The 16249-nt window shown below is 36.6% G+C and overlaps 2 protein-coding genes across 2 annotated transcripts in view; one reads left to right on the top strand and one right to left on the bottom strand.

The window, feature by feature from the left end:
- LOC129787507 (C2 domain-containing protein 5) overlaps positions 1-16249 on the bottom strand; it is a 970947-nt gene that overhangs the window by 885244 nt on the left and 69454 nt on the right. The gene's annotated exons all lie outside the window — the stretch shown is intronic.
- On the top strand, positions 203-10777 carry LOC129787847 (uncharacterized). The gene is made up of 6 exons (XM_055823662.1): positions 203-732; positions 6467-6764; positions 7187-7432; positions 8158-8414; positions 8740-8887; positions 10635-10777. Exons 1-6 carry the CDS (start codon positions 688-690, stop codon positions 10703-10705), a joined length of 1065 nt encoding a protein of 354 aa, XP_055679637.1. The 5' UTR covers positions 203-687; the 3' UTR covers positions 10706-10777.

Here is a 16249-nt window from a genome sequence, read left to right as displayed (position 1 = left end):
GCGGCAAAATGGCAAGAGGAGAGAGAGAGACTCGGTCGCCAGCGCCAGTTCAAGAAACTGTGAGGCACACAATAGAGGCGGGTGCCTCGGCATACCTCCACGGTGTGTTGTGTGTGAGTCAATTGGAGATGATTTGATAGACACCTCGCTCTCCTCGGGATAGTGTGTGCAGACATCATTCTCATGTGCCAACTCACAATGCGACCTGCTAAGAGGTTCTCGCTTTTATAGCTCAGGTGGAGTGTTTATCGCCCATTTCCCCATACTGCTCCACGTACATATCTCCGTGGGCAGTTGCGGTGGTCGAGAGCTGTGAGGACCCCCAGCCAGCAGGTGACCGTCTTCAGTTCCCAGCGAATCGCTCAACAAGATAGATCGCGAATTTCTTGCCACAATCTTCTTCTTCGAAAAAATTCTCCCAGCAGAATATTCGTGGAAATAATGTGAGAAAATTTTCGTGACGGATTTTCTCGACTTTTTTTCCCTCCCATTGTGATAAAACCACCAGTAAATATTCCTCAAGATATTTCTTCTCGCTCCTGACAAAAGGATTCACAATATTGAAAACGATTTCGCGAATACTTTTGTGATATATACATACATATAGGAGAGTTGGTATATAGCAAGTGTTAAGCTGCCTTTTGTGATTCTCTGTGTGAGGAAAAAATCAAACCAATTCACATCGATATGGAGAATATTTTAGTTGTTTACGGAATTCTTCTCTCTGCCATCGTAAGTATTTCTCCATATATATTGAGAGCATATTGACATTTTTTTCATGCTGAATTCATTCTCTTTTCAACTGAAAATTCAAAAGTGTTCATTCTGTTTGTTTGATATTTACTGACTCTACAAAAAAAGATCCCTTTCATCGGAGAAGAATTCTTTGAAACGATTTCCAAGAATATTTTTACTTTCATTTACTTTTGACTTTGTGAGCTCTTTTTTTTCGAAAGCTTTTTTGGGGGAAGTTTCAGTAACAGAGAATATCTCAGAGATGTTGGTTAAAGTGCAAAAAATCCTGTTTTCCCCGAAAAGTTCATTTAAAAATAGAACCAATTCTTACGAGAATTCTGGATGATCTCTGACGAAAGCCAAAGTTCAGCTCTTGGAGATTTTTTTATTTGGAAATGCCACATGAAACATCTTTTAAACTGGCTTGAGAAGAATTAAACTGATAAAGTTTTTTCTAAAAGCTTTTCCATTTCGATCGAATATGAAAAAGTCTGCTTTAGTAGTTCTTTTGTTAGAAAAAGAATTTATTCTTTGCCCGTAGCTTCGAATAAATTTAGAACTATAAATTTGAAGTTTTTTTTAAATAAAAATATATTCTGATGGCAATTTCTCGAAATAAATTAACAAATATTTTTACATTTTCTCCTTTACTTTTTGAACAAGTTTCAATTTTTATTTTGTGAGAAAAAAGAATATTTTATAATTTGAATTCAAAAGATAAGTAAAAGCAGAAGTTTGAAGAGAACGAAAAAATATTTTGAAGAGTAAGATTGATATAGTTATGAAAGTTTTAATAATTTTCTTTCATGGAAAAGTTCAAATCAAGTATGGAAATTCAAGAAAGCTTCCCGAGAATTTCGTAAATATTCTGCGTTTACCACATCCATGCAAACACCTCCCTTGTTGCTCTACTAGAGGTCTCAAGAGAGTATTGCTTTGGGTATCATTAAGTGTTATTTCTTCTCTGAAAAAAATAGTTTGTATTTGAATTTGTCAAAGTTTGTAACTCACATACATTTTTTAACAAACATGGAAGTGAAAAGGAGTCAAAGCCCTTTTTTGTCAAAGGAGATTACTTTTTAATCTCCAAGTTTGTTATTTACAAAAATGATACCCAAGTTTGTAGAAGCTTGTAATTGTTTGTAAAAATTTGTAAGAAAATCCGCGTAGCCCCCTTTACAAACCTTAGCAAATCATTACAAGCTTGTTTATTTCATTTTGTTACTTTTAAAATAAGAGACATTCTTTTAAATGTAATTCATCAAAATTTATTCACATATAACATATTTCTTATTATTACAAAATAATATTTTTTACATACTTCAAGCATTTTTAAGCATAACCTTACGTAGCTGCACGATTAAGATACAGTGGCATGATGGGCATTCATCGGCCTTTCCCTTTACCAAATCTTCCTTCCAGGGGCTTTGTGAAGCTTCCGGAGGTTCATCTGATGATTTTTCCACTCAAAAAGAAATTGTATCCTTGTAGCTGCGTGGGTGAAGATCAAGTCGAAGTCACTGTCCTTGAGTTTCTCCGGAAGCTTGATTGCTATTCCATTATCTGAATATAAATATGAAAAAAAATGTTTAGTCGGAGGATGATGCCATACATTATTAAGGTTATGTTGAAAAATTTTACCTTTTAGTGCGCCTCAGCAACCCTAAACTGCAGACAAACGATATTGGGGATCCACCACGAAATCATCAAAAAATCGCACTCCATTTTCCACAGAAATTCACTTTTTTCGGTTTTTATTCTTAATTTTTCAGCGGCGTCACTTCTGATGAAAATGCATTAATTAACAAACCTTTCAACAAACTTTTTCAAAATTGTTTGTTAAAACTTGTTAAGGCACCAAAACAACACACCTTTTAACAAACTTTATCAAAAATATTTGTTATTGTTTGATTTTAAAAACAAACCAGCATACAAACATATTTGTAAAGTTTGTAAAAAGTTTGTTCTTCCAAATTTATTAAAATTTGTTTGCAAAAATTTGTAAAATGTTTGTTAAAGTTTGTACTTTTTTGTATTTTTACCTCAATTTACAAACATTTTACAACCAATGATCTCCAAATACAAACTATGTTTGCTAAATTATATATTTACCTCCAAATTAATATCCTTTAACAAACTTTGACGAACATCGCTACAAACTATTTTTTTCAGAGTTGGTAACACTCTTCAAATTGATTGCTGCTCTTTCGTCAAATTTGCACCCTCATTCCACCCTTGGTGTCGTTTGTAAATAATAGACTACCATTTCTTGGGCGTTCCACCCACACCTCTCTCCCAATAGATTGCCGTGTGTGGGTCGACGATGCGGTTAAAGGGGGGTGTTTGTGTTGACGATTTTGTGCTGTTTATTTATGGGGTGACTGTCTCAATCGTTGAATAGATAATAAAATAATGTGCGGGAATTTGCAAACTCGATCTCCCAATGGTGGATGTTGTCTTCGTATGTATGTTCGATCTGCACCATGAGACATAATATCATCATCTGTGAGTGTCGGCAGTTGGATGACCTGAGCGATGAGCTGGTTTTCTCGGTGACCTTGTACAGAGTCACCGCAGACGACGAACATCAAAGACCATAAATTATCAGTGGGACAAAAGATGACTCTGATGGGGAGTTCAATGAAACCTCTCCTGAGGCTCTATCATCAACCAATTCACATGGAGAGAGAAATATCAATTATCTTCGACTTGTGCAATTGAGATGAGCAATCGCACGACTAAAGCTCCGTGTGGAAGCTCCCACAAATACATATGTGAGCTTTTGTGTGCTTGAAGAGCTCTTCCGATGCCCTGTGGAATTCAAATTAGCATTTACACGTGTGTCGTACCGTCGATCAACATTGAATTTGTGGTGTTGCCGCATTCAACCCCTGGCAAATGCCCCCAGAGAAAGCTCCCTAGACAGCTGAACCATCCCCCCACTTCGCCTAATAGAACCATCAAATCCCCAGGGGTGCTTCCTCTATAAATGGAACAATCTCTTGCGCACCATCTCCACATCCACCCATACCATGTTTCCAAATAATTTTCCTCCCATTAATCAATTGATTCGATTCATTCTTCAATTACAACAACTCACCCCCTGGCAAAATTGGTTGAAGGAGTTTTCGTGGGTGGGATGGTTTGCGGGAAAGCCAACAACGAATTGCTCTCACAAGTACACTTCTTCCTCACTCACTTCAGCCAGCACACAATAATGCTCCTAGCGGATGGAATTTTGTAACGAAATTCACAGCGCACCCCCCACAAACTGAAGGGGGTTTGCGATGGCATGGAATAATGAGAGAAAGAGAGAGAAACTCTTCAAGGCATTTTCGCCTTGAGAACAAATTTGTAGCAAATTAAATGCAAAATATGCCAAAGAAATCATTTTGCAGAAGACCCCGTAAGGAGGAGTCTGTCAGTTTGATTTTATAGAATATCTTCTCGTGTGCATATCCATCATTTACCAATCATCCCCATCTCCTTGAGGGTAAATTATTGAGATTTTCACCCTTCTCCTTACAATATTCCATATGATAATTTGTTTAGAAATCTTTCTTTGAACATCTATGTATATTTCATTTCACTTTGCTGTTTGGTGCAATGGCTAGCGAGATCGACTTCCAACTAAAATTACTCTGGTTCGAATGACAGTTAAACGTTTTTTTTTTTACATTTGAAAAAGAAACAAGGAAATATCATTCATATCCGTGGAAAGTTCTTAATCAATCGATTAATCAAATTAATAAAGATATTTTTTAATGATTTTCCTTATGTTTTTAGTACAAGCTAAACAGGATTAAAAAAAAGATAAATTTCCATTTATTATACATACTGCAATAACAAATTATATCATCCCTCCCCCTGGAAAAAGAATGACAATGAATCGAAAATCAAGCAAATTTTTCCCTCTCTAGTGGTGGAATGAGGAAAAATACAAAAACTTGGGTCTCCTTGTCATTATGTGCAAATTTTATTATCCGATTTGGAGAGGATTTAGTCTTTGGAGAGGAATTTTTGTGAAGACAATGGTGTAGGAAAAACATTATCATTATCATTATTTTGTCTCGAATTTTAAATTTATGGTAATTCAATGGAAGGTATGGTGGGTGAGCTCATGGGCTCAGAAATTCCCTCAAAAAGCTCTCCGAAGCATTTTGCAACCATTAAAAGTTTCTTGTGAGCCTTCCCTTTTTTGCCTTAGCCTGTGTGTGTGTGTCCTGCCATCCGACAAAGTACAATTTAATTAGGGAATTTCCATTTATTTTAATTCTTCCCGTCCGACGTCCCATTTGAAATTAAGAGTTTCCCTCTGCCACTAATTTTCCATTTAAGCAGAATGTTAAACGAGAAGTTTGTCAATATTGTGACCACTCATAGGGAAAAAAAAAAAGGAAAAGTCCTCCGTGTCGTTTAAGCGCACAGAAAAAATCAAGAATAGAGAGGTAGGAGAAATCTCCTGCAGCTTTTGAGCTTTTTTTTTTAATATCCAGACATATTTTTTAAATAAAAGCTCTCTCAACAATTAGAAAACCCCTCAAATCATGCTGGCACGGGAGGAATGTGAAATGAAGCTTTGACAACAATATATAAGCTTTTTCTGCTTCATCCGACAATCTCCTCTATAAAAATTAAATTTGCATACATTTCACTTTGTACCCTAATTTAATATTATGTCCACGGCGTTTTAGTGCAAAAGAAACAAGGTATTCGACTTAATTTAATTTTCATCCTGAACAATGATGAAGAATTCACATGGAGTGATGCTTCGCCATACCCCTCCCAGAATACGCTCATTTTTCCTTCTCTTCTTCACATTTTGTTAATATTTTCAAAGTATTTTGCATTTTATAACTTGTACGAGTAAATTCCAGAAAGGGAAAAAAAACTACTTTTTCCTCCCAAAGGAAATGTTTCACTGAAAGAAATAAAAATTCTTTCTATTGAAGGAAAGTGAAGAGATTTTTTTAAATAATTATGAATTTCACACTAAAAGTCTAAGAAAATATGTACCAGCATGAGAAAATATTCTCCTAAATTATGTCCGAAAATGAGGATGTAAAGAAACTTTCTCAAGGTGCCATAAATTTCCTTCTCAGTGCATTCAGACAAGACAGTCAGACTTGACAATTTTATCATTTATTCCTCATTCATTGTATGAGACATTTTCTTTTTTCTTCCCTTTTTGCATGTTTCTCGCACATTCCTCCTCTGTGCTTCCTCATTTAGGAGTTGCTATGCACATAAGAAAAGATCCTGACGCGAGAAGTTGTAAAAACAGAATTTATTTGCAACACCGTGAGCTATGTAGAATGCAGAAAAAACAACCCTCCTAAGTCTTGCAATGGGGTTGAGAGAGTCACAGTGAGTAGCCTGTCTTGTGTATTGGGGATGGAAAATGGGGAGTTTTTCATTTATGGAAAGCCACACTATTCAAAATGACTCTGCCAAGGAAGCTTTTCTTGCTGACTTTCTTTGGGGTGCAGCACCCCCTTCTCCCTTGTATTGGACTAGGGATGGTGTGAGAATCATACAGAGCAAAGGCAATGGAAATGAATCACGTCGTGTGATTTTGCTCAAGGGTGAAATTTTTTCACTACTCTGTGCAAACTTGTGTTTCCTCGCACTTGATTGATGAGCTTTTCTTATGTTGAAGCCTCACCCATCGCGTGTCGAAGAACTTTCTCACTGTGAGAGATTTCTTTGAAATGCAATTTCTTCCCGATAGAATCTCTCCGTGGCCATTCCGGACATTTTGCCGATTTTTAACATACCACCCGGAAGCCTGGGGCATGTGAACAGAACAGAAGCTGAGGTGAAGGAGGTGCAGGGACCACAATACTCCAATAGCTACCTACCGGCACTCATGCAAGTGTTGCAACACTACACGGAGCTCATGCAGTACGAACCACTGCAGCCACCCAAGAGGACCACAACGACTCAACGAACCACGACAAGGTACACCACGACCACGCCCAGGACCACCAAGTATCCCAGTTGGATGGTGCAGAGTACAACGCAGGCAGGTAAGTATGTGGGGTGTTGAATTAATTGAAATTAATCGCCCCAAATTGAGGGGCATCCGCACCTCTTATATAATCCACAATCATTCCCTCAAATACAATGAGAACCAAATTGTAGGTAAATACCTGTGTAGCCTGTGCATTATGTAGAGAATTTCCCACGAAAGCTATGTATGCACAGCAAATGCACATAGTTCACAAAATTTCTCGAAAGCTTAGGGGGATTTGACAATTCCTCAATGATTATTTAAGGAATTTCTGGGCCTTGGAAATTTAATTCAAATGACGTCAAATGAATGCAATCAATAGAACATTTTTACCTTAGCTCTTAGCACTAACTTCCCTGAATTTTCTTAAATACTCTAAAATTCCTTATCTTTGGATGAAGGAAAAGGATCTAAAATGTTTCATTTAATAAATTCCAGCCCTTCAGGAATCAACACCACCTCATAGACCAGGATATTTCAGTCCTGAACGTCCTCCAAGGCCTGTACTGGGGAACAAGAGACCCCTGAGCCAACCACAGAAACCAGAACAGACATCCTTCTATCGTCCCAGTCAGACACCAATTCGACCTTCCACGGGGAACTTCTTCAGCACTCCCGATGCCAATAAGCAATTCTACAATTGGTTCTTCCAGGATAAATCGAAAAAGCTTGAAACGAACTTTGGTGAGCTTTTATAAAAAAAATCCTTGAGATTCTAAAATTAGATAATTTTTCTAATTTTAGAATTATATCTCATATAAAAACTGAAACAGCTAAACCCAAAAATGTGAAAAAAAAAATCTATCGGTTGTATGAATTTATGTATGTACATAATAATTCATCCCTATCATCCCCCATTTAAAGCTTAAATGGTGCAAAAATATTCCTTTAGGCAAAAAATGTGAAAACTTTGAGCATGACCAACATGACAAATTGACATAATCTCCCAGTGTGGTTTATCAACGTTCAAGTAATGGTGAATTGCATTATTTTTTTCGGCGGCATGACGCACTCCCCTATCGATAAAAAAAAATATTCGTAAATTAATTCAACTTCAATTGAGGTGAACCGTCCAATGAAGCGAATAAAAATGTCTGGTATACAGTATCCTGGGTAGGAAAGGCACGAGAGAGAGAGCGAGTGGATATTGAAGCAATCATTTAGTGTCACACAAAATTAATTGAACAAGGATTTGGGGGCCATGAAAAAATATTTTAAAACAAAATCCATTTAGAGCGAGTGGAAGAGAGATAAATTTGAATTTTTGGAGGGAAATTGGCGAGGATAGAGACAATTTGGCTGGAGAAGTGATTTTGCGAATTATATATTTAATTGATTGCGACACATATTTGGATGATTTGTGCTCTTGCCATTTATCCCAGTTATATGGCCTCCTTTCACCCCCGTAGATTATGATCTTCAACTGCTGGATCCCCTGCCGAAGGCTCTTCTGCACGATATTGAACAGGAATCCCCGCACCTTCCGGCCCTCCTCGATGAGGACAATGTGGAGGAGTTTCTGAAAATGTACGACGACCACTTTGCCAGGAATGTCGCCACGACGGGAAGGAAGAAGGTACCACCAACGAAGCCCTACGTGGAGATGGTGGTGCTCTATGACATCCTCAAGAGGGAAGCTAAAGCTCTCATGCTCAATAAGTTCACGGTGAGTATGAGGAATGAAATGAAAATGGGATGATTGTGAGGAGGAGGATTTATTAACACCACCACACGCTTGGCTAGATATGAGGGGTTTGGGTGAACTTTCATTCTGGAGGATTTTCTCCATTCTATGATGTCATACATGTGGGGAATGTTCTCTAATTTGTACGAAATATTTCCATTTATCAAAGAGCTTTGCCCCGCAGAGACAAATGCTCTTCGTTTATAAATACGATGCATGAAATGCTTGTGGAGCTCACCTCCTGTGCAATACGGAGGCGAGATGCTCTTAGTAGTGTCAAACCCAATCTCCTCGATACCATCCACAGGGGTACTCGGAGGAGGTGCTGAGGGAGCTCCAGATGACATCCCAGTGGACGGGTGACAAGCAGTTGCACTTCATCCTGAGCAAAACATTGGAACGGAAGGATGTTACGAGGGCGGATATTGTGGCTCGTCTGACCTCAATGATAAAAGGTACAAACACTCAAATCGCTCCCCCCCCCCCCCGCCTGTATTAAGCGTACACTCAGAGGGTCATGGGTTGGGATATTCTCTGAGCTTTGAGCGTGTCATGCAGTGTGTACTCGTCTGGCCCCGCACAGAAAAGCTCTTGAGCTTACTCATCTCGAGAACCTCGTAAATGTCGCTCTGTGACAACCACCACCCCATAAGGACTCCCCACTGTTCCACAATCCTCAAACACAATCCAGTACTTCCTCGTACATTTCTCTCCTGGCTCTATCTCAAATCATCCTTTTTGCGGTGGAGGAATGAGTTGAGAGAAAAATTTTGCAACAATCATTCAACCAAATATTAAACTTTATCCTTAATTAAAAATTAAATTATTCCATTTGGTTCTGAAAACTTTTGTTCATCTCTAAGTCATTAAATTAGTTAATTTTTTAAAGATCTATTGTCCTTTTTAAGGAACTTCTTATTTGTTTCGAGATAATACTTTATTATCTCAACAACTAGAACAGATTATTTTTATTTAAATTTATTAAAGAACTGTAGTAAATGTTCCATGAAAAATGTTCCATAAAATTGAAATTCTATTTCTCGAAAATCGTGTGTATAAAAATTATTTAATTTTATTATTTTGTCATATAACAGTAAATATAATATGAAAACTTAATTTGATTTAGATTTAATAAAATATGCGACGGATGAATATTTTCGAAATATAAATTAATTTAATTCTGTACGAATTTCTATTTTTCATTTTAATATGAAATATTTTAAATTATTTATTCAAAATTGCCAATTTCGAATTTCATTTTAGAATTGAAAAAGTTTTATTACCCTTTGGAAACTGATGCTTAGGGCAAATTTCATTTTAAATAAATGCATTTTAGAGTGGGCTAATCGAGAGTAGGTATATAAAATGTTGGTTAATATGGTCAATAGTTCGGGAAATGATTTATTAGAGCTCATTAATAAATTAAAACTTAGAACAGTTTTGGATCAATTTTTGTTTCATTTATTTAAGGAAGATTAAAATCATTGATTTTTTTGTAGAAAAGTTTTTCAAAATATGATTTCGTTTTCAATGTAGTTTAATAGCAGTGCCGGATATCCTTTCTAAAAAAAATAGTTTGAATAAAAGTCTCAAAGCTGTGCATTAAGCTCAGAATAATAAATTACAAAATTAACTTCTAAATCTTCCCAAATATTTTACTCCAAAGCACATTTGGAGCTTCTGCATATAACAAAAGCTCTCATGAGAAATATCTTTATGAAAAAAACATAAATGGAATTATGTTCCGTGCAAACCATTTTTTATATATATATATATTTATATATTGTACTCTTCGCAATATGTTGTACAATATACATACATATTCCCAACTTAGAATTGTTATGCACTTCACCATAAAACTTTGCAATGAATCCCACAATATGGATGTTAAAACACAAAGCTCAATGTATGAGAGAATGGAATTTAATTCCATTCTCTTTCTGGTTTCCCCATACTCTGCACATATTGCTTTTTTTCTAAATGTATTGAATAAAATATACAAATATTTTGTGTTTATTCTCAAATACACAAAAAAGCTCAATGTTCTTATATCTACTCGACATTGTATGTACCTATGCATTTTTTTCATTTCAGTAATTTATTAGCACACACAGACAAACTAAACAAAATTATTTTCTCTCTTTTTCATAACCTGGGGTGAATACGACAAAAATTGAACGAAAAAAATGATAAAACACGTAGATCTGGGAAACCCCAACAATATCACGACAAAAACTGTAAGTCAAATCCCACCACTTCAGTTTTCACCGTGAAAGAGATTTTTTTTCTGCTGTATGCAATTTTAATTAAATCTAAATAATAAAAAAAATGTTGCCAATTGAAAATGACGTTTTTCTCTGGAAGAGCTTTATGCATTTTTGTGGAGGAGTATTTTTGTGTTTGATTGCCAAGGCACGAAATACGTACAAACAATAATATTACACAGTATTGGGAGTTAATTAAATTTTTACAGGTGAGCAATACTGCAAATCTTAATATATAAAGCTGAAATGTTTGTTTGTCTGTGGCACATGAACTCCTCCGAAACGGCTGGGCCGATCTTGATGAAATTTGGTAGGGGAGTAGAGGGGGTCAATACGAGTTGCAAGCGCTATATGGGATTCCGCCCCAACCCCCCTTTATAGCGCCCCCACAGAAAAATTTATTTTTTCCATTTTCTACCTGCTGAAGGGTCAGATAACGGGATTTTTTTATTTTAACAATTTTCGGGGTACCGTATTATTCATCCCCCTACTAATATACGCCCCCCTTTTATAGCTTAAAATGAAGGTTGCTCACACGTGATTGGGGGCTCGGGTTGACTAGTTGTTTATAAAAGGTAAGTTTGATCACTTTTATACTAAAAAACATTCGGTAAACTTAAACTTGGTCAATTGAAAATTTAAATAAAACTTTAAGCTTTATTGAAAGCTCCAAGTATGTATGATTTCTCGTCATTTCCGTCTATTTTCTTTAATTTTATTTATAAATTTTTCTGTTCTGAGCTTTTTAAACACAATAAATTCAAACTAAGGGATGGTCACGTTATTTTGGAAACTCGGGGACTTTCAAGAGCGATTTTCAAGCCAATTTTTAAACCAAAATTTTGAAATCTGCTTGCACTCTTGTTAAATGGCCAAATACTGATAAGAATTCAGTATTTTTGATTTAGAAAATAAATTTTTGTGCTCAAAAAATCTTTTTGAAATTCTCACATTTTGGCCATTTTGTTCCTGTAGAGTTTCCAAAATAACGTGACCATCCCTTAATTAAATGTTTAGCACCTAATTAAGCCAAAAAAAAACTTCTACAACACAACAAAAATTTTAAAAATATATTTTCAGAGATTTTAAACATTTTAAATTGAAAGAATATTGTTGTCTTGTGAAAAACAAACAATCTCGCCCTGTACCTTGTCGGATTCAGATGTGGAATGGCGTGCAGGAAAGCTATTACTGCCAACACGATAAATAAAACGGGAGTGAAGGAGTGTTTTCGTTTGAAAGCTTCGAAAGCTCTCTGGGAAGAGGCAAAAGTTACAAAATGTAAGCATGATGGGGATGGAAATCACAGCACACAAGAGATGCTGAATGCGGCGAAATGGAAAAGTTATCATGCCACTTAAAATTTCTCCAAGCTCTTCATTGTTACCCAAAAGCTCACGTTTGCAATCCTTTTCCTATAGCGCGTCCGAGAGATAATGTAACCGTCGATATTCTCTGAGAGGGAGAGGGGGAGAAGATGGACTTGGACAGCTCTATGGCCCCTTTTTCGGGGATGGGAGGCAATTGCAAAATAAGTAGGGAATTTTTGCATTTCGCCCCATTCTATTTTGCAGCAGTAAAAACGAAAGGAGAGAACATTAAGAGGGGCGAGAGTGCATCAAATGGGAACAAATTCAATTTTAAAACTCCTCCAGCCCTGCATCCATCTCGCAGTTGGAAAACTTTTCGAGGACATCAACAGCGGAAATTACGAAATTCGATAGTTTTATCTCTCTCGCCAGGGGAGATTTTTCCGTATGTACATTATGTACAAAAACACCCACCCCACAAACATATTCGATAGATACTTTACAAGGAAAAGTGCACACGAGATATGTACTGAACATAGGAAAAAACATTGCACATCGTGCATCCTTTTCTCGGTATCCTTTCCAACAAAAACTTTCCTTATTTCCTTTCCATTTCGAGCGGTTTTTTGCTACACACCTCAAGGACTCCCCAGAAAAAAAAGCTAGAAGCTCATTACATGGATGTTTAAGCTCACATTACTCAAATAAACATCCCTTACCGAGATAAACTTCATTCTGCCATCGCATAAAATAAACTTTTAATACACAACTTCTACGAGGAGCTTAAGAGACACTCACAAGGCGGAAGAGAAATATTCTTTTTAGTCCTTTTTAGACAGAAAATTCATACAAGATCAGGAAATTCTTCCAACAAACTTTTATGGAAGATTTTATGCTTGACTTTGTCGTCAAAAGGGAGCTTTATATTAAAGTACCATTAGTTTACTGAAAGTTTCACTAAATAAACTATGAAAGTGTAGTAAATCCTAACGATGTGGGAGTGGGTATGTCACCGAGTTATGAGGAAAATATTAATATTAAAACCCTTTCAAAAAAAATCTTTATTTTCTGCTTTAAAATTAATTCTAGATTCAGTTATAAATTCAAATTAATTTCTCAGAAGCGTCCCTATTTGACTCAGAATATTCCACGTTACCCCGAAGATTGTTCCAAAGAGCTCCAGCATTACGACTGCATTGAGCTTTGGCGGTGGTTCTTCCTCAATCTTTGCATTCTTCTGAGAATCCTCTCCACTTAGGGATTTCAGGGCATTCCTCAATCCTTCCCAGGCATTTTCTTTTGCAGCTGGTAGATATTTAGGGCCCTGTTGAAGTCTACTGCTTGCCTTTGCCTCCTCTGTTCCTGCATCATTAAGATCCAACCCTTCAGTACCATCAGGGAAATCCTCATCAGAGCCAGATGGCCCGGAAGAAGACCTGATGGTCTGTTGAACTGTTCTCCAGGCAGTTACCAAGTTTGGGAGGATGTTTGTCGTGAGAAAACTGAGTTTTCTCTCACGCAACCCCTCTTGCCACCTCCTACCATCTTCCACTAATCTCTCAAAAGGATTCCTCCCCGTACCACCTTCTCCTGAAGCCACTTCCTCTACTATTCTCACGCGAAAAAAAAACAACACAAAATGAGACTTGTTTGACAAAAACTCCGCGCAATTCTCCTCCAGAAAGTTGGGCAAAAAAAAGTTTTTCATTTTGAAGTGGAAATTTTTTTTGAGAAAATGAATTACCATCAATTTTTCTCGGTGTAGCTGTGCCCTTTACCTCCTGGGCGGATGATAAATGAACTTTGGTAAATTGCAGAGGACTTCTTTGCGGTGCTGACGAACTCCTGCGGGATGTGTCCTCAATTCCATCCTGCAGGGCGCCAATAAAGTTCCCAAATAGCCGACCGTACAATTGAATTTTTCGCCTCATCCCATCCATTTGTTCCGGACTGCGGTCCAGCGCCACATTCGAGGGCTTCTTCCCACCCTCTTCCTGTAGCTAAAACATATGGAGGTGGTTTTTTTTGTGAATGAATTTGCGGGGATGATTTTTCCGCGGATGAAAATTTATTTTTTCATGTATTTAGAAAAGGGAAATAAATTTAAAATGAAGCTGTTTAAATAACAAATAAAAAACTCGTAAAAATATTCATCAAACAACCCCCAAAATACAAATTAAATAGCAAAATGAAAGAAAATAAAACGAACCATATTGATGGAATGTTTGTACTGCTTTGAAGGATTATTTTAGGGTATTTTTTTAATGGATAATTGAGCAATAAAAAAATTTTAAATGAGGAAATTTTATTTTTTAGAAAGCTTTTAGAATTTACTTTGAATTTTCATTAGTATTTGATTCACAAAGCTCTCTGTAAATTCACACCCCTAAAAACTCGTTAAGGACCCCTCACCTGGAGCTGAGCCTTGGCCATATCTGGCTTGTCCCGAAAATCACTAATGTGGCTCTCATTGTTCACTTTGGGCGTGAATAAATTGCCAAGGAATGGTGTGCCCAGTACCAAAGGCTGCGTGAGAATTCAATTAAAATAATTTCCTTTCCAGGATCGTTGAAAAAAAAGGAAAAGCTCCCGCCAGGACTTTACCGTAAAAAAGAGAATCAATGATGTGGATTTCATTCCATTTGCCCGCGTAGCCCACCAAATTGACCCGCACTTGGAGACTTTTGACCACAAACTGCACAGCAACTCCCTGGCATGAATATTTATTAATTCACCCACATACGCCCTGCATTCCAATTAAATCACCGCCCCCGCCATAAAAAGTGCGCCTCCATCCGAGAAGTGCCCGATGTTGCACAAATTTTGTTTGGCCCCCTTTTAGAAGTGCTCGCGTTTGCGAAAGGTCTCACAATGTGAGTGGAATTTTGATAATTCATTTTATAATTTCAATCCAACTACATGGCATTGACTTTGTGATGTTACTTTCAGAGGAATGTTAATTTTATTTTAAAGAAGAATCGTGAGAATTTTTTTCTGAAGAAGCTTTATCTTGTTGGGGATGATCTTCAAGTAATTCTTTGAGTTCTTTTCTTGCAGGTAATTTTTAATCGAGAGAAAAGCTCATTTAAGGGCTTTGTAGATGATTCGTGGAATTTCTTGAGAATTTTCTTTATAAATAAAACTAAAAGAACGTACCTTTTTTAGAATGATTCCCACAATTGACGAATAACAAGAGTCTCAGAAGTCAAGGAAACTCTAAAGACAATGAACTTCCGTAACCATTAGAAGAGAAATCTCGTAAAAACTCTTCCATTTATTTTCTGTGAATTGAAACAGAAAAGTATAAGTTAATTTCCAAATAATTAATTTAAAAAGGTTCTCAGACATCTTAAGAATAATTTGTAATAGAATTTTTGTGCAATTAATGTTTATTTTACCTTTAACGTCGTTATTTAATATTATAATAATAAAACATTCTGAACCTCTGCAATTCATCTCGGAACTTAACATTCAATTCGTGATTTCTTTAAGAATTTTGGAATGATTTTCATGTCTAATTTGTTAAATAGCTTCGTTATTTATCAAAGAGCTGTATTTTATTCCACATTACGCTATAATTTTATTGGAAAACCATGAAAATCCGGAAAAACTCAAAGAAAAAAAAACCGTTAAAAATAAACAATCTTTCCTTTTAAAATTCCAAAAACGAGATACAAAATATTTACTTGTACGCGCGAAAACGAGATGCCAATAGCGTGAAGTTATCTGAAAAGCAGAAAATTTGAACTAAACGAACTTTTTTTTGCATTTCGACAAAATTCGTGATTTCCGTGTTTTTTCCCAAATTTGTGGGCATAAAATGCATTTTTTGAGCTCCTGTGGCACTTACGGATGCTCCGGGAGCCTCGGGGAGCCTCTCTGTGCGGAATTTGGGGCGCGCGGAAATTTTGACGGTTGGGGATTTTACACGCACTTTTTTTTTCTCGGAAATGGATTTTCGCGAACTTTTGGAATTTTTGATGCCAATCGACGCGGCGGCGCTTCCTGGTCATGAAAAACACAATTTCCCCGGAAAATTCGGCGGAAAACCCGAGAAAATTGCGAAAAATTAAAAGTGTGAGTGAAACAGTATCTGTGACGTGCGAGTAAGAAAATTTCGGTGAAATAGCATGATGCATCCATCTCATTTTATCCTCAACCAACTAACAGCGCCATATAACGTCTGGTACACATAGTAAAATTTGAACTTTAACGGATTTTTTTTGCTTTTCCACAAATTCGT

This window comes from Lutzomyia longipalpis, chromosome 1, assembly GCF_024334085.1.
Source record: "Lutzomyia longipalpis isolate SR_M1_2022 chromosome 1, ASM2433408v1".
In the NCBI taxonomy this organism is placed as follows: domain Eukaryota; kingdom Metazoa; phylum Arthropoda; class Insecta; order Diptera; family Psychodidae; genus Lutzomyia; species Lutzomyia longipalpis.
This window is presented reverse-complemented; position numbering and strand designations above follow the sequence as displayed.